The sequence below is a fragment of the Megalops cyprinoides genome, chromosome 2 (genome assembly GCF_013368585.1).
Source record: "Megalops cyprinoides isolate fMegCyp1 chromosome 2, fMegCyp1.pri, whole genome shotgun sequence".
Classification (NCBI taxonomy): domain Eukaryota; kingdom Metazoa; phylum Chordata; class Actinopteri; order Elopiformes; family Megalopidae; genus Megalops; species Megalops cyprinoides.
In genome coordinates this window covers 2,670,327-2,688,900 of record NC_050584.1, presented here as the reverse complement: position 1 = coordinate 2,688,900, position 18,574 = coordinate 2,670,327, and the positions used below count along the sequence as shown (strand labels likewise).

General features: G+C 49.5%; 1 protein-coding gene across 1 annotated transcript in view; it reads left to right on the top strand.

Annotated features, from left to right (window-relative positions):
* scfd2 (sec1 family domain containing 2) overlaps positions 1–18,574 on the top strand; it is a 97,852-nt gene that overhangs the window by 5,405 nt on the left and 73,873 nt on the right. Inside the window, exons 3-4 of the mRNA XM_036554364.1 lie at positions 8,965–9,092; positions 14,843–15,018. Coding sequence (XP_036410257.1) covers positions 8,965–9,092; positions 14,843–15,018 — 304 coding nt within the window. The remainder of the gene's footprint in view (positions 1–8,964; positions 9,093–14,842; positions 15,019–18,574) is intronic.

Here is an 18,574-nt window from a genome sequence, read left to right as displayed (position 1 = left end):
CTGCCGCTGTTACTTTTTAAAGTAATAATTCCCTAAATCTCGATGCAGAGTTTCAGTGAAAAGATACAAGCGCCATTTTAAAAACCAGCAACCTTACTTAGCAGAAGCATTGGGAAGATAAAGGCTGCTTCTGAAATTGCTCACTTGGTCACTCACTCACAGTCTTACAATAAATTAATAATTTTCTGGATATAGTTTTATGTTTGCAAGTTTATTCGAACATTTGTATGAATATCTTTGTGTCTAACTGTGCCAGCTAGCTAGCTAAGTGACTAGCTAGTTGCAACTTACATTAACCTGCTAGCTAGATAATACCGCTACCTATTGGGCTATCACTAGCTAACATAAAAAACTAGCACCCAGCTACATCTGTTCAAATTAGTTGAAACTAACATTAGCTAACTAGTTGGCAGTTAAGTCCAACGATCAAGTGTAAAATGTATATATACGGACACAGCCTAAGAAGAGCAAGCGCTCAACAGTTCAGTATTGAATATTTTATTTTACTTTAAAAAGATTTTATTGGACATCTTGAATGTTTTTTTCATTTAAGACCATGGGCAAAAGTTCCTTGCTTTGTGGTCTTTAAGTAATAAATGGAAAACAAAGTTATATTTGTCTCCTTTTTTCGATGGTCCGAAAAATGATCTGATCCGTGACTCAGAAACCAATGATCCGAACCGTGAGTTTTGTGATCCGCTGCACCCCTAATAATTAATAATAAATTATGTATACTGGTAGCACCATTTGCATGGCTATGTGTGATATTTTTATAGGCTACCCAAAAGTACAATAGCTATGTTCGCCTTCTCCTCGTCTGTGCCACATATTGTGCCCGTACCACCAAAAGGTAAGACATTGAAATGAAAAAACCTCAAAATACTTCAACTGTAGAATACTTTTCATGAACTCGTCAATACTTTTCACTCGTGAGAATGCAAGTGGCGTATAACCGGAAAATACCACGAGGAAATCTAAATCTGGACGTTTCTAAACTCGCAGTGATTTCAAGTGACATTGTAACATACTACAAATGTAATTATTAATGGTCGGATACTGGGTACTACACTGAAAAACAGCATGCAGTATACAGTATATACTTGTGTAGTACGCGGTACACAGTATGCAGTAGGCGGTTTCTGCAGCGTACTTTTTGCGTCATGTCCTGTCTCCTGCACGCTCTACCGAGGCGCCGCCCGGCGCATAAACCAACCGGAATATTTCCAATATGTGAGAACGCGTCTGTCACGGACAATCTCCTGTTGTGTGCTACATGTGTAAAAGGGCAACTCCGGACAATGTCTGGACCTGATTCTCCAGACATTTGTCCGGAGTTCATGTGCAAAAACAGCTTATGATGTCATAATATCTGAGCCTGTGTGATGTCTCAGTATCCATACTGTCTGTGTCACAGTACCTGTTCTCTCTGTGATGTCACAGTATCTGTGCCACCTCTGATGTCATTGTCAGTATCAGCATGTTCTGCACAGAGGCAGACTGTTAGAGGTATTTATAGTCTAACCCCAGTGAGGTCAGCACTCAGAGAGTGGGAGGTCAGTTTCTCGCCAGGCTCTGCTGTGGAGGAGGTTGTTCTTGGCTGTTGCTGGGGTAACGGAACCCTTTGATCTCGTTACAAGGTCATGAGTAATGACTGTTGGAGGAGAGTGGGGCATGTCCTCCGTACCACACAGACCTGCAGCACTGCTTTGGTCAGCTGCAGGCTGCAGGCTTCTGCGGTGGAGCTGAGTGCCTTGCGGGTGGTGCAGAGGGGTCTGGGAAAGGAGCTCCAGACTCAAAACCACTCACAAAATCCCCATGCCCTACCGGTAAAAAAAAAACAAAAAAAAACAAACCAGTGCTACCAAGGCCAACACCAAGCCCGCATTCTTCCACTGGAAGAACCCGGTTTATTTTTGCAGCAGCTGTGAGAAAGGAGAGGAACAAACCTGGATGTGTTTCCCTTTGGTTTAGCCATTGACAGGCCTGCTGTGTTTACAGGCCCCCAGGCGGTGGAGCCCCTCTCTCTCATCCAATCACAGCCCCTGAGGAGCACTGGGCGGCCCGGCACAGCCTCTCAAGCTGTGGGTGGTAGCTTTCCCTCCTGTGCTGCACAGTTTGGAGAGAAGGCTCAGGGAGTCAGTACTGAGGCTCTGAGGGCAGCGCTAAGGGAGTCCGTGTTCAGGCTCTGAGCTCAGGGCTGAGGGAGTCAGCGTTCAGGTTCTGAGTGCAGGATTCAGGGAGTCAGTGTTCAGGCTCTGAGCACAGGGTTGATTCAGGGAGTCAGTGTTCAGGGTCTGAGCACAGGGTTGAGGGAGTCAGCGTTCAGGTTCTGAGTGCAGGATTCAGGGAGTCAGTGTTCAGGCTCTGAGCACAGGGCAGAGGGAGTCAGCGTTCAGGTTCTGAGTGCAGGATTCAGGGAGTCAGTGTTCAGGCTCTGAGCACAGGGCAGAGGGAGTCAGCGTTCAGGTTCTGAGTGCAGGATTCAGGGAGTCAGTGTTCAGGCTCTGAGCACAGGGTTGATTCAGGGAGTCAGTGTTCAGGGTCTGAGCACAGGGTTGAGGGAGTCAGCGTTCAGGTTCTGAGTGCAGGGTTCAGGGAATCAGTGTTCAGGGTCTGAGCACAGGGCTGAGGGAGTCAGCGTTCAGGTTCTGAGTGCAGGATTCAGGGAGTCAGTGTTCAGGCTCTGAGCACAGGGTTGAGGGAGTCAGCGTTCAGGTTCTGAGTGCAGGATTCAGGGAATCAGTGTTCAGGGTCTGAGCACAGGGCTGAGGGAGTCAGCGTTCAGGTTCTGAGTGCAAGATTCAGGGAGTCAGTGTTCAGGCTCTGAGCACAGGGCAGGTTGTGAGATTGCAGGGCTCAGGGCTGGATGGGTGCTTCTGAAAGTGAACAATGCACTGGCTTCTAACTCTGCTCTACATGAAACCCTTAGATTGACATCTCACTGGAATATGTGTATGCCAGCCTCATGCTCTGTGTGTGTGTGTGTGTGTGTGTGTGTGTACATGTGAGTGCATCAGTGTGTGTGCTTGTGTATGATCTCATGACTGAAAGCAGAAGCCCCCAGTGGCAGTGCTGTATGAACCCAGCGCTGATGAATAGATTGAGAGCTGAGGCTTTGATTGGCCGATGAGCTGATTGGCAGATCGCAGGAGGATGCTAGAGATGGGTGTCATGTGACAGGACCCTCCCCAGAGACACATCTCTACCCCCCCAGCGGGGTCAGAGATGGGAGAGAGACACAGCTCTACAGTCCTCTCCCCTCATGGTCACGAGCAGCAGAGAGTGGAATCAGCTCGGCTTTGTCATCCTGTCAGCTTTGATGTTTGACTGCTTTCTGAAACACTTCAGTGTTTTTCATTGAAAAGGAAGATGAGACATGAAGTCTTTGAAAGGAACCCTTTTTAGTTTGCAAACACGATTCATTTAACTTTGCACAAGGTCATGGAAAGTTTTTTTTCTGCTGCAGACTAGAATGTTTCTGTTTCTCTGTCATATTTATTTCAGCACTGTAATAATGTTACAGAATTTCTGTGTTTGGATTCATATTCCAGAGGTGAACCCAACAGAATCTGTTTTGAAATGAAAAGGAAATACCCAGCATTCTGTGCTGTTGATAAATATTTAGAGCGGTGCAGTGGCCCGCCTGCCAGCTTTTAAGATGATTTGAAGAAATGAAAGTATTCATCATTCAGGTCGCAGCAGCCTTCCAAAAACCGCAGCTCTGGAGGTAAACAAACAGGAGACATCACCAAAGGACAGCACGCTCCATGCACCCCGAGTCTGTCTGAGAGTACTCCACCCCTCCGAGTAAGGCTAGAGTGTCCTGCACCACTTGATTGAGTACAGTTATAGTGTGCTTCACCCCTCAGATGTGTATGTTAGAGTGTTCTTTGTCTCTGGGATGCTTGATATTAGACTGTATACTTTATCTCTGGGATGAGAGAGATGAGATTATTTTTATCTCTGGGATGAGTGAGATAAGAGTCAGAATCGCCTTTATTGACCAAGTACGGTTTTACACGTACAAGGAATTTGACTCTGGTTCCAGTGTCTCTTGTACTGTGTTCTTACAATGATTGACAACAACAAATAGCATGCAGCAGTAGTGGAACAACAAACAACTAGAGCAGTGCAGCGCACATACAAAGAATGGTGTAAGGATGGCATGAATGACGTATATGTAAAAAGATAAATAAATATGAACAGCTAATGCATAATAAGTTAAAGCGTACAGGAGTGCAGGCTGCGGGTCTGTACAACAATTTGTTTTAGACAGTTATTACACTGTTATAAACAGCTATTGCACAATGAGCATGAGATAAAGTGTAACTGAGTGCAGGCTATGGGTTTGTACAACTAAAGTTGTACACCTATTGCACTGTGAGTCTTTAGTGTAACATTTCAGGAGTGTGATAGTGTGTGGGAAGAAGCTATTCTGATGTCGGCTTGTTTTGGTGGGTAGTGATCTGAAGCGCCTGCCGGGGGGAAGGAGTTCAAATATGTGGTGGCCGGGATGTGTAGGGTCAGCAATGATTTTGCCGGCCCATTTTCTGGTTCTGGTATTGAAAAGATCGTGGAGTGTTTGCATGTATGCAGTAGTTTGTTGATGTCTTGTTTGGTGGCAGAGCCAAACCAGACTGCTGGAGGTGGTGAGGACGGACGTGATTGATTGCTGTGTAGAACTTTACCAGCAGTTCTTGTGGCAGGCTGAACTTCTTCAACTGGCGCAGGAAGTATATCCTCTGCTGGGCCTTTTTTTGCCAAGGAGACAGTGTTGGTCTCCTACTTCAGGTCTTTGGAGGTTGTAGTTCCCAGAAACCTGAAGGTCTCCACAGCTGAGACAGCACTGCCTAGTATGGTGAGGGGGGTCAGGGGTGTGGAGTTCCTCCTGAAGTCCACCATCATCTGAACTGTTTTGAGCATGTTCAGCTCTAAGTTGTTGTGGCTGCACCAGAGTGCAGAGTGCCGGCTGTTCAACCTCCCGTCTGTATGCAGACTCATCACCATCTCAGATGAGACTGGTGACTGTTGTGTCGTCCGCAAACTTCAAGAGCTTGACCAAGGGGTCCTTGGAGGTGCAGTCATTTGTGTACAGGGAGAAGAGCGGTGGGGACAGCACACAACCCTGTGGGGCGCCAGTGCTGATTGTCCGGGTGGTGGATGTGAGTTTCCCCAGCCTCACTTGCTGCTTCCTGTCTGTGAAGAAGTTGGAAATCCATTGACAGGTTGGGGGCAGGCACAGTGAGTTGGGAAAGTTTGGAGTGGAGTAGCTCTGGATTGATGATGTTGAACGCCGAGCTGAAGTCCACAAACAAGATCCTTATGTAGGTCCCTGGGCAGACAAGGTGTTGGAGGATGTGGTGTAAACTCATGTTGACTGCATCATCTATGGACCTGTTGGTCCGGTACGTAAATTGTAGAGGGTCCAGCAGGGGGTCCTTTTCTTCAAGTGGGCCAGCACCAACCTCTCAACGGGCTTCATGACTACAGAGGTAAGTGGAACAGGTCTGTAGCCATTAGGTCCTGTGATACAAGGTTTTTTGGGGACTGGTACAATTATGGAGCGTTTGAAGCAGGAGGGAACTACAGATAGCTCCAGTGACCTGTTGAAGAGCTTTGTGAAGACAGGAGCCAGTAGATCAGCACAGGCTTTCAGACAGGAGGGTGAAACTTCATCTAGGCCTGGTGCTTGCCTGATCTTTTGTTTCTGGAACAGTCTGCAAACATCCTTTTCACATATTCTCAGTGTAGTCCGGGGGGAAGGGCGGGTGGAGGTATTGTTGTTTGGGCAGGGTGAGAATTGGTGCAGGTGGGGCCTGGTGGGGGCATAGTCTTTATCTCTGGGATGAATGAGGAAGAACATTAGATCGCTGACTTACTGACTTACTCTCCAAGTATATGACGATGGCGAGCTGTTGCCCACGATGGCGAGCTGTTGTGCAGACATGCTTAGAAGGGACCCGATCAGTGCAGTGCTGGCAGTGCAGTCTTACTGCCTGCTATAACCATGCCAAGTCTCTTCTTTCACACCTCAGACAGTTCAGTTCTCTAACACACCGGTGTCTGTGTACAAATACTATCATTTTAGCTGTTTCAACTTCATTTCCTGTAATTGTGTCTCTCTCAGAACTGCCTCTCATAATAAATGACTAACAGTAGCTGTATTCATGTGTTATTGGGTTATTAGAGCTTCATTTCTTTATGTACATGCTTTGGCAACACAAATGACTGTCTGCAGGCGAAGCGCACTGAACTGAGAGAGAGGGGGGGGAGAAGAGGACAGGGAGTGAGGGCAGCAGGAGCCAGGCTTTTGGCAGACGCATACTGATCTGGGATCAGCCAGATGTGTGGCTGTTTGGGTGTGCACTCCGGCGACCTCCCTGCTCATGACTGCGTCTGTAACCCCAGCCGCGCTGAGCGTGTGCCAGGATACACAGACGCACTGGAGACTGCAGCACAGCCCCAAGCCCTCAGGGAGGCCCCAGCTCTGCTATGCAGTGTGCAACCTGGCTGTGTGTGGTACGCTCAGTCCTGCACGGTGCAATAAGAGTGAGTAAGAGTCAGTCAGTTTCTTGCTGTAAATACCATCTTAGCCCCGCTCTGAGCCTCCACAGGCTGACTACACCCCTCTACACCTCCTCACAGCCCTATACACATTTACACACCAGCCAGACCTCTGACCTCTCGCAACACATCCCGCCGAGGCAGGATGCCCAAGGAGTGGAGCGTGGGGGAGGGACCTGAAGTAATGAGGGGCGTGGCTTAAGGGGCAGCGTCTGATTGGGAGGAGCCTGAGGAGTGTGCGTGTGTATGTGGCTCCCTCTCGGGTCGGTGTTAGAACGCGATGCTGAAGTATCTGGATGTTTTCAGAGCGTTCAACCTACACTGCTGTTGTAAGGCCTGGGGTTTGAGTGCGCTCTTATGCCGCTGTGGGGGGGGGGTTCAGCTCAGCCAGAGTTTTGTGTAAAGTGATCATTAGCAACATGATCTCCATACTTCCATAAGCATGTTTTTACAAACTTTTTTTACTTATGAAATCTGCAGTATTTATTTTAGTATTTACTCTGAGGATGAGTGATGCTGTAGTTGTATACTCTGTAAAGGAGTTTGTTTGTGTTTCCGTGTGTGTTTGTGTCTATGTGTGCGTGCGTGCGAGTACGTATGCGTTTGTCTGTCTGTGAGAGAGTGTGTGTGTGAGTGGGGCAATGGCTTCTCTGTCTGTTTCCTCTTTGCTTCTGCGTGTTGACTCCAGGTTCCAGAGTAACTGTAGGCTCACTCTGTGCCCATGTTGGTTTGGTATGTGCCCCCCGCAGAGGTAGTGCTGCCCCCAGCACAGAGCGGGGAAGCTGAGGGAGGGGGGCAGGGGCTTCACACCCCAAAACTGCAACAGCCCCCCTGACCAAATGGCTGGAGGAAAACATTGGGGGAGGGGGCGCTAATTAGAACCATACTTCTGTCAGATACCATCCGGAGCAAGGCTTACGGGGAAAAGGAGAGGCGCAAGGATACACACACTCTCATACTCACGCACGCATTCATACAGACACACACACTCACACACACACTCTCGCACACGCTCTCATATACACACTAACTCTCCCGCTCACACACACAGTTATGCACACATGCATCTGAGTGCTCACACACAGACACGTGGACGCAAGGACCAATCGCAGCAGAGGCATTTTAAACATGCTAACAATGCGTGTCCATCTGTTGACGGGGGCTGTAATCATAGAAGCGCTTTTGTTTGGTTGTAAAATTCTGCCCGCATGAGATATGTGCATGTTCATGTGTCTTCCTGCTGTGTGGACCCATTCATCACCTGTCCGTTATATATGAGGAACACCTTTCCTCCTGGCCTGTCTTGTCTTTTCTCCTTGAGTCCCTGTGACTGCGGAGATGGAGGGGGTACAGTCTGAGAAAAGCAGGAGTAGGTGCGGGAGCCGAGGTTGCTTTGGTGTAGCAGAGCTGCTGCTCTCTTTGTGTCTGGGTCTGTGGGAAGCGGGGGATTGGCCAGCGAGAGCCGAGCATCCAGCAAGAGAACATGGAACAGATTACCTCTGATATTAAACACATGGCAGCAGTTAGTGCCGAGCAGTTTGGGGGAGGGGGGGGGGATTCTTTTTCCTTTTTAACCAAAAAGCAGAAGAAAGAAAAACACCCGGCTCAACATTCAGGGTCGGTGTCAGCGCTCTTTCCGTAAGAGAGAGGGGAGTGTGGCATTTTTAACGCTAATGGCGCAGTTTAGCAGCCATGTGCTGTTGCGACACCCTCTCTGAGCACAGCACTCAAAAAAAGAACGTGCTTCCACAAACGAGAAAAGGTGCCGTTCAAATGACAGAGTTGGAGCGGCTCGGAGCTGCTTTTGGTGTGTGACGGCGTGCAGATGAAAAATATGACACACTCTGATCTGAGGGGAGAAAAAGAATGAGTGTCTTTTTTGATGTGAAATAAAATTGAAAGCTGTGGTTGGAACCACCAGCTGTAAGTTGGGGGGAGAATTAAATACCTTCAGCCAACAAATATATTCTTATACACACACACTCACACACACGCACATGCTCTTAGATACTATTAAACACATTTATACACATACATACTACACCCATTATCTGTCCCTCTCTCCCTTTCTGGCCCTCTGTCCTGTGAAGTCTTCCAGACTGGTGATTCAGTGTTACTTTGAGATCACATGACTTTGGGCCCTCCTCCTGTGTGTGATTATTCAGTGTGTCGCTTGCAGTGTTGGGAAATTCTGCTCAGAACACCCTGTGGAATGTTCAAACACATGGCTGCTCTTGATCCTGGCAGATTTCGAAAGTTCCTGCTTGTTTTTTTTTTGTCTTTTTTTTGTTTATATTTCCTGCGTGGCCCCGCCCAGTCAGGGGTCCAGGAGCTGTGCTGAATGTGCGCGTGTGTGTTTGGGGGGGGGACTCTGACCGTGCGCTGACCTCTGACCCCCAGGGACTCCACTGCCCGGGCTCTGTGGGAGGCCATGCTGAGCTGTAAGCACAAGGAGGCCGTCATGGAGGTGCGCCGGCACCTGGTGGAGGCGGCCAGCAAGGAGAACCTGCCAATCAAGATGAGTCTAGGTAAGCCCTTCCCACCTCCTCACCCCCAGCTCCCCAGCATCGATCTTTCCTGATGGAGTTCCCTTTCCCAATCACACGCTCCCACACCTGGGTCAGCCACACCCTGTTTAGGGCAGACCCCCCCCCCCCCCCCCCCGCAAAGCCCTTCTGCATCACATGACACAACCTCAGATCACATGAGTAACATATAACAGAATGCCCTCAGTGAACCAAGAGCCATTCTGGTCCTGACCCAGTGATTCCGGTCCTGACCCAGTGGTTCTGCTCCTGACCCGGTGATGTTGGTCCTGACCCGTTGATTCTGGTTCTGACTTGGTGTGTCTGGTCTTGACCCAGTGTTTCTGGTGCTTGCAGCAAACAGCCTTTGGGAGTTATTTCACATCTGGGCAGAAGTGTGAGGGGGGTGTTGTACACACGGAGGCTCCCTGTCTGGGCTGCTCCTGCCTCCAGCACCCTGCACTCACCGGGACAGTCGCCCTGTTCCCCTCTGTCCTGCCATTGAGACACACTGCCCCAGCGGCCTGCTTTAGGAAGAGGCACAGTGCCCCCTGCTGGAGGCTGTGCTCACTGCAGCCTGTTTGCCCATGTGGCTGCAGAGGAAATGTAAACCACATGTTGCCTCTACAGTGATGCCTGTGAGAGACAAAGGGTGAGACTGCACACACTCACACGTACACACACACTCACACACTCACACGCACACACACACTCACACACTCACACGCACACACACACTCACACACTCTCTCTAACATACACGCGTACACAGAATACACACATGCACACAGTGTACATATTTACATGCTCACACACACTCTAATGTGTAGACAGTCTACAAGCACTGACATACACACTCACACACTCACACGGCCTCCTCCTCCATTACATTACGTCACATTACATTACATTACGTCATTTAGCAGACTCTCTTTCCTGGAGCAACTTCCAGATAAGTGCATCACTATGCTAAGAGTAGTTATTGAAAATTACTACAAGAGGTCAGTGGAATACTGAGTTAAATGCTAAACTAGTGTAGAGCGCTTTTTTGGAATATTAAATAGGGATAGATAGGATAGATAGAAAGGAAGGTAGACTAGAGACAGCTTGAAGAGATGCGTTTTCAGCTTTCTCTTATAGGCACCCAGGGAGTCTATTCTGTGTTTTTCTCCACATCTGTGAGAAAAAAGCTTTCCTCTCTCCCCACGTTCCTCTTCTCTCTGCTTTCCTTCTCTTTCATCTCTCTCTTTTATTTAGCTTCACACAGGTCTCCATCCTGCAGAGGAAGAGACGGAGGGAGAGGGAGAGGGAGAGAGAGAGAAGGAAGGAAGGAGAGAGTTGTCCATTCATTTTTCTCTTGTATGTGTGTCTTTCTGTTGTTTATTGTTTTATTTCATTTTACTTGATTTTGACTTATTTTTGTAATTGCACTAATATTTCCATTAGTTTGCACTTTGTTGCTGTTATTATTGTAAGAGATCTTTCACGTTGGAAACGTGGGCAGCACTGTTTATTGGGAGGTCATGCTGGTTAAGCAGGATTTCACTTTCAATGTGAGAGAGAGGAAGAGAGGGAGGGAGAGAGAAATGAAGAGAGAGAGTAAGAGAGACAGGGAGAGGGGATGGAGATGGCGTAGTCGTAGTGAGGTGTTTTTTGGGGCTCTTGTGTCCCTGCGGGCGGGCTGTGACCACTCTACCCACACCCTGGCTATTTATCCTTGCTGGTGGGGCACCAGGTCTGTCTGCCAGCCAACCTCGCCCTGGCACTCAATACACCTCTTCCTGGGCTCCAGGGTCACATGACCTGCCACAGCTAATCAAATCAGGTGCAGTGTGAGCGTTAGAGCCTGTGTTGTGTTCTGTGTATGACCGTAGGGCAGGGAGTCTTCATTAGGGTTTTACACGTTGGAGTCGAACCTTAGGAATCAGTTGCAAACACATACACACACAAACACACACACACACACACACACTTTCTCTGAGCTCACTGTGCAGGATTTCTTCATATATAAGTATTGTGTAAGGTCGCTGTCCTATATCAGTCAGTGAGGACAGTGGTAAGTCCTGAGGTCTCTACCTGTGAGAGCAGGGAGGCGCCCAGCCATGAGACTCAGCTATTCCAGCGTTTCTCCCACAGCCTCGAGAGGGCCACCGAGCTGTCAGCATCTCTCGCTCCTGCTTATTAGCCTGACTCCAGCACGGCGAATCTTGGATCGCCGCACGCGTTTGTGAGAGTTAGTTATTCATTTCTTATGCATGAACCTGCTTGTGTCGTAGCCTGGTCCAGAAACCTTCAGAACACAGTTGAAAAAAGGCAAAACTGAGTTGTTTTCTTAAAACCCAGCCTAGTCCTGTGTACTGTTCTGATTCTGATTCTGTTCTCCATTGTCTGCCTTTTGTTGTTTTGCTTGTTGCTTCTTTGTCCTTGTCCCCTTTCCTTTGTTTCTGCTTCTCCCCCCTCCCTCCCTTTCCCTCTCTCCCTCTCCCTCCCTTTCCCTCTCTCTCCCTCTCTCCCTCCCTCCCTCTCTCCCTGCCTCTCCCCCTCTCTTTCCCCTTCTCTCCCACTTCAGTTCAGTTCCAGTTTTATTGGCATGACAAAGGTACACTAATGTTGCCAAAAGCATTTACATAGCTCTGCCTCCTCCCTTCTCTCCCTCTTTCTCTCTCACGTTCCCATGTCTCTCTCATTCTCTCTTTCTCTGTCTCTCTCTGTCCGAGGTACAGTGCCTGCCACCGTCTGTGGGGGGCCCTGCAGGCAGAAACAGCACTAACATGTCCCTTGCCTGCTCTGCTCTCTGTCAGGGGCATGAGTTCCCTCTGCTCCGTGTCTGCCCTGGCGGAGAGCCCCTGGGGTTCAGCTATGGCACATTAAATCCGGTGATCCGTGGCCAGCAGGGCCACACTTTTAATGGGGAGCCTTTTCACAATAGGCCTTTTCAGTGTCTGGAGGCTTCTGGACCCACTTCCATTTTTTTAAACATATTTCAGCGTGGCTTGGAGTAGAGCCCTGGTTTACCACTGTAAATAGTGCCACAGGAAGGCTTTAACTGTGAAGAACCCGTTACCACACTGAGCACCTCCAACACAGTGTTCAAACACAGCTCGAACACAGTTAACTCCTCTCACAGCTCTGACACACAGCTCTCACACACAGCCCATACACACAGCTCTAACGCACAGCTCTAATGCACAGCTCTAACACACACGGCTCTCACACGCAGCTCTCACACACACAGCTCTCACACACACAGCTCTCACACACACAGCTCTCACACACAGCTCTCACACGCAGCTCTCACACACAGCTCTCACAGCTCTCACACACAGCTCTCACACACAGCTCTCACACGCAGCTCTCACACACAGCTCTCACAGCTCTCACACACAGCTCTCACACGCAGCTCTCACACACAGCTCTCACACAGCTCTCACAGCTCTCACACACAGCTCTCACACACAGCTCTCACACACAGCTCTCACACACAGCTCTCACAGCTCTCACACACAGCTCTCACACGCAGCTCTCACACACAGCTCTCACACGCAGCTCTCACACACAGCTCTCACACGCAGCTCTCACACACAGCTCTCACACGCAGCTCTCACACGCAGCTCTCACACACAGCTCTCACACACAGCTCTCACACGCAGCTCTCACACACAGCTCTCACACACAGCTCTCACACACAGCTCTCACACGCAGCTCTCACACACAGCTCTCACACGCAGCTCTCACACACAGCTCTCACACACAGCTCTCACACGCAGCTCTCACACACAGCTCTCACAGCTCTCACACACAGCTCTCACACGCACAGCTCTCACACGCAGCTCTCACACGCAGCTCTCACACGCAGCTCTCACACACAGCTCTCACACACAGCTCTCACACGCGGCTCTCACACACGGCTCTCACACACGGCTCTCACACGCAGCTCTCACACGCAGCTCTCACACGCAGCTCTAACACACGGCTCTCACACACGGCTCTCACACACGGCTCTCACACGCAGCTCTCACACGCAGCTCTCACACGCAGCTCTCACACACGGCTCTCACACACGGCTCTCACACGCGGCTCTCACACACGGCTCTCACACGCGGCTCTAACACACGGCTCTAACACGCGGCTCTAACACGCAGCTCTCACACGCAGCTCTAACACGCAGCTCTCACACGCAGCTCTCACACGCAGCTCTAACACACAGCTCTCACACGCAGCTCTCACACGCAGCTCTAACACACAGCTCTCACACGCAGCTCTCACACACGGCTCTAACACGCGGCTCTCACACGCAGCTCTCACACGCAGCTCTAACACGCAGCTCTCACACGCAGCCCTAACACACAGCTCTCACACGCAGCTCTCACACACAGCTCTCACACGCAGCTCTCACACACGGCTCTAACACGCGGCTCTCACACGCAGCTCTCACACACAGCTCTAACACACAGCTCTCTGACTGTGTTCGTGACTCTTTTGCACAGCTGAGCATCTACTGCAGAAGTTGACCCAGGGGTACAGCCATGTCCTGGGTTGGAACCTGCAGCCTTCTTCTCACAAACCCAGTGCTCTACGTTGTGCGCCACATAGCTTTTCTCGATAGGTGCCTAAGAGGTTGTCCTGGAGAACGCCCATCAGTCACCATGGCGACGTTTCTGGGCTGGTTTTTCTTTCTCTCCTTGCTGCCCTCTCCTCCCAGAGCTCTTTTTATGCTTTAGCTAAAGAAAACATTGGACAGGGAGTCAAACAGGAAATACTCCCACATCTGTTCCTGCTTCAGAACATCAACATAAGGAGAGGGTTTTTATTGAGTATTAATGTGCACCCCTCTCGCCCCCCTTGGTCATCTCGGTGAGGTACTGAGCCCCCCCCCCCCCCCCCCCAAGGGTCACCTAGCCATTGTGTGAATCCTCCTGCATGTGGGGTATCTGTTTCACAGTGGGTAACTTCTTAGCCTAATGCTGAGCTGTCCATACCCCCCACCCCCCCACCCCACAGCCCCCTCCTGGCTCCACACATAATATTATGCTTGGCTATATTGGTCATGGTCATCACCGTGGTCAGAAGGAGAGGTTCAGACTGTGTTTACAGTGAGTGATGGGCTTGATAAAGGTGGTTATTTTTCTGGAGGTGTTGTATATTTGCCCTATTTTTGCATGCTCTAATGTTTCCCACAAGGCTGTGTGTTTGTGTACATATGTATATGGTAGAGAGCCTGAGTGTGTGTATGTGTGCAGAGAGAGATGGAGAAAGTGGATGTGTGAGAGTGTGTATGTGCGAGAGGGTGAATGTATGTGCATTTGTGTGTATGAGTGTTATATGTGTGTATGTTAGCGAGAATGGGTGTGTGTGTGTGTGTATATGAGTGGTTATGAGTGTATATGTGAGAAAGAAATTGTGAATGTGTGTGTGAGTACATGTATATGTATGCATGAGTGTATGTGTCTGAGTGTGAGTGTTATTTGGGAGTGTGTCTGCATACATGTTTTACCATGTGTCTGGCTTCCCTCTGTTTCTTCAGTGTAAGGTCTCCCTTTGTGTGCCTGATACGTTTGTGTGTCTGTTTCATTTATTGGTCTGATTCATTTGTGTCCCTGATTCGTTTGTGTGTCTGATTTACACCATTTTTACTAAACAGAAGTATCAGCAGCATTCCTTGACCAAGCATTGGAGCCAGCAATTGATTGATGGGCTAATTGATCTGAGTCAGTGACGAATTAATTGGCTGATTGATTGCCAATCCCCTGCAGGTCGGGTGACTGCAGAGCAGCTCTCCTCCTATGCTCAGCTCTTCAAGAGCAGCTGGGAGGCGCTGGAGAGTCACAGTGGGGTTCTGCAGCTGTCTCTGGCCACTGCCCAGACACTCCGCCACCCTCACCTGGCCACCTGGGACGCCTGCCTGGCATTCGAGAGGCTGCTGCTGCAGGTAAGTCCCGCCCACTCCCGTGACCGGTCCTGTGGATTGGTGGCTGTTTGTGTCCATCACTTTCTGAAGCTCTCTCAGAGATGGGTCCCGTCAGAAAGGGTACAGGCCTCTGTGCTTAATGCCCTGTGCTCTCTGCCCTGTGCTCTTTGCCTTGTGATCTTTGCTCTCTGCTCTGTGCTGTGTCCCCTGCGCCCTGTGCTCGGTGACAGCTGAGTGTAAAAATGCTCTGCAACAAATGAATCTGAAAGCCTTTTGCTGAAAGAGCGGAGCTGTGGCTGCAGTCTCGGGCACTGGGATAGGTCCTGCAGGACTGGCAGCATTCAGAGGTGCAGCACACACACTTTCCTTTTCCCTGCAAGTCAGAGAGTTTAAATCCTCAGATAACACTGAATATCTCGGCATGTTCCCATGGCAACAGTAAAGGTAGCACCTCAGACCTGTGGCTCAGAAAGTTTCATACTCCACGCCTGCGCAATAACACTCGGCCTCTGCTGCTCAGTAGGAGTTAGGATGAATTAGAACCAATTTATGCACATTTATGACTCGCAGTTTATAAAACCCGGCCTCACAGATCACCTGGCTATTCAAGCTGTGAGATGTGGCTCAGGCACTGTTACAGAAGCTCTGTGTCTGTCAGCTCGTTTCAGCGCTGCCTCTTCCTGTAGCTGATCCCTCATAGGGGTATTACTGTCCATATGCCCATGCTGAAGTCACGTTAGTGAAATGTTGGTGAAGCATTGGTGAAGTATTGTCTCAGGGAAGATTCGTCAGGAAAGGACAAACAGCAGTTGTGGTGGTTTGTAAGCAGTCTGGCCTCTGCATGTGATGAACACGCTATTGTGTAAACATCTGGACAATGTCTCCAGTCTGCAGTTTTATAACCCAGCAGAAAGCACCACCTCTTATGTACAGGGCCGGAAGGCGAGGCCACCCCAGGCTTTTTGAGCTGCTGGAGCAACTCAAAAAGAACCTGACCAAGAGAAGACGCTATACACACTCTACACATTAGCGCACACACACACACACACACACACACACACACACACACACACACACAGCACACCTTGCGACAGCAGTTCCTGACTAATTACAGTGAGATTAGAGGTTGAGAACAGCATGCACATGCTAAAAACAAATAAAAAAGTAGAAGTCGTGAAGGGCGGTTTTTACTGGCACGTTTGGGCCCTTTTCCAGCGCTGTTTCCAGGCTCTTTACTTTCATTTGCTAACGCTGTTCCTGCAGCTGTAAAGCTATCGGCGGGCCCTCGCACTACGCAGGAATTTAGTAAGAACGTGCATTGTGCAGAGTAGAGCCATGCTCGACCAGCCAAATCTAATCAGAACGCAGGCCTGCAGCCAGGGCGGGGTTTACCTGCCCTGTCATTGCTGATGCCATCGCTTCGGAAACGGCCGCGTGGTGAGGCCAGGCTGCACAAAATGAGAGTGCAGAACAGAGTCTGTCTTGCTGTGACTCCTAACTTAAAAGCCCAGACTCTGTGTTACTATGACTCCTTGTAGAGAAGCTGGCTGACACTTTTCCCGTAAATGAGCCAAAAAGAACAAAAGGTTAAAAGAAGCAATAATTTATGTTTGAAACCAAAGCACAAAGACAAAGAAACCAGCCTACACCAACCAAAAGCAGGCACAAAATGAGCCTTACCCTGCTCTGCAGCCACAGACCTTTATTTAATCAGGCTTCAATGAGTAAGGTGTGGCTCCTTACCCAACAGGCCAGATCAGGACAGGTGAACACAACTAACAAATGATTAACAATTAACATTTAGTTCACAAAATGAGACAGCCAGAACTGTGGCTACACTACAATGTCCCATAACTGTCCACACATACAGGCAGCGGTAGAGCTAGAGTCCCCACCAACACAGGACCACCAGACAGCAGGATTCTTCCCTCCAGCTCTGCAGACAGCCAGTCCCCCCCTTTTGTACATCCGGGCAAAACAGAGGTTCTGTTCAGCCTCCTGGGACTCCCCAGCTGTTCTCCCGCTAAGGGCTATAGGGTGACCTCTCACCGGTCACTGGGCATCTCCTCTCTGGTCCCCTGAGCTGTTCTTCTGCTGCACCTGCCACCAGCTCTCCCTCCTGGCCTCGCCAGTTACCACAGGTTCCCTGAGCTGCTCCCTCGTCCAGGGCCTCCAGGGCAGCAAAGACACCGTCCCTTTCAGGTCCTTCTTCCTGGTCCTTGTGGCTGCTACCCCCTTGTCTTTGGTTTCTCATCTTGGTCCCGTTTGTTCTTTTTTCTTGCTCATAGTGGGTCACTCCTATATGCATGGAGTTTAAATCCCATTTCTGACACCACTTGTAGAGAAGATGGCTGACACTTCTCCTATAAATAAGCCAAAAAGACCAAAAGATTAAAAGGTTGAAAGAAACAATCAGGCTTCAATTAGTAAGGTGTGGCTCCTTAGCCAATAGGCTAGTTCCCTTACAAATCAGGACAGGTGAACACAACTAAGAAATGATTAACAAACAACATTTAGTCTTTAGGGGGAGGTGGTGAAGGCTTTTCACACTCCTAAAGGCACACACTGCATTACTGAGACTCCTAAGGCACAGAGTCTGTGCTGCTGACTCCGGAAGCACTTACTCCGTGCTTATTTGATTCCTAAAGGTAAGGACTCTGTGATACTGTGACTCCTAGAGTAGAGGCACTCCCTTTGTTTGCCATGTGTTTCATATATTACACATAAACAAATCATTCAGAGATCAGGCTTTACAAACCTTTAGCATGACCTGTAATTCTCTGTATTCACTTCTTTTGCTGTAAGATTTATGAATGCTGAAAATTCAGGGGGATCTGTCCCTTTTTGTTTTTGTGTTTGTTTTGATTCTGTGGGTTGTTGTTTCTGTTCTCCCTGTAAGAATGTACAGAAATGGGATCAAATCTGAATAAAGGTGATTAAATCTGAAACAGCAGGATTAAAGGAGGGTTTCTGCTCTTGGCTCCAAAATGCCTCAGCGGTGGCCACTGTCCCGGACCGTGTACCAGCACAGCCCTGCGGGCCCAGCAGGGAGGTTGCAACTCTACCAAACACAGTACTGCACACACCCCTCACTTCTACCAAACACAGCACCGCACACACTGAACCCAGCACACCCCTCACCTCTACCAAACACACACCCCTCACCTCTACCAAACACACACCTCTCACCTCTACCAAACACAGCCCCCACTGAACCAACACACCCCTCACCTCTACCAAACACAGCCCCCACTGAACCCAACACACCCCTCACCTCTACCAAACACACACCTCTCACCTCTACCAAACACAGCCCCCACTGAACCCAACACACCCTTCACCTCTACCAAACACACACCTCTCACCTCTACCAAACACAGCCCCCACTGAACCCAACACACCCTTCACCTCTACCAAACACAGCCCCCCACTTAACCCAACACACTCCTCACCTCTACTGAGTGTGTCGAGGGAACAGTGCTGGTGCTTCTGTTGCCATGGCAGCGCTGTGTCCCGTTCTGACCCAGGTGTGGGGTGTCAGGGGCCTCTGAGGGCAGCACCCTGAATGAGAGGGTTG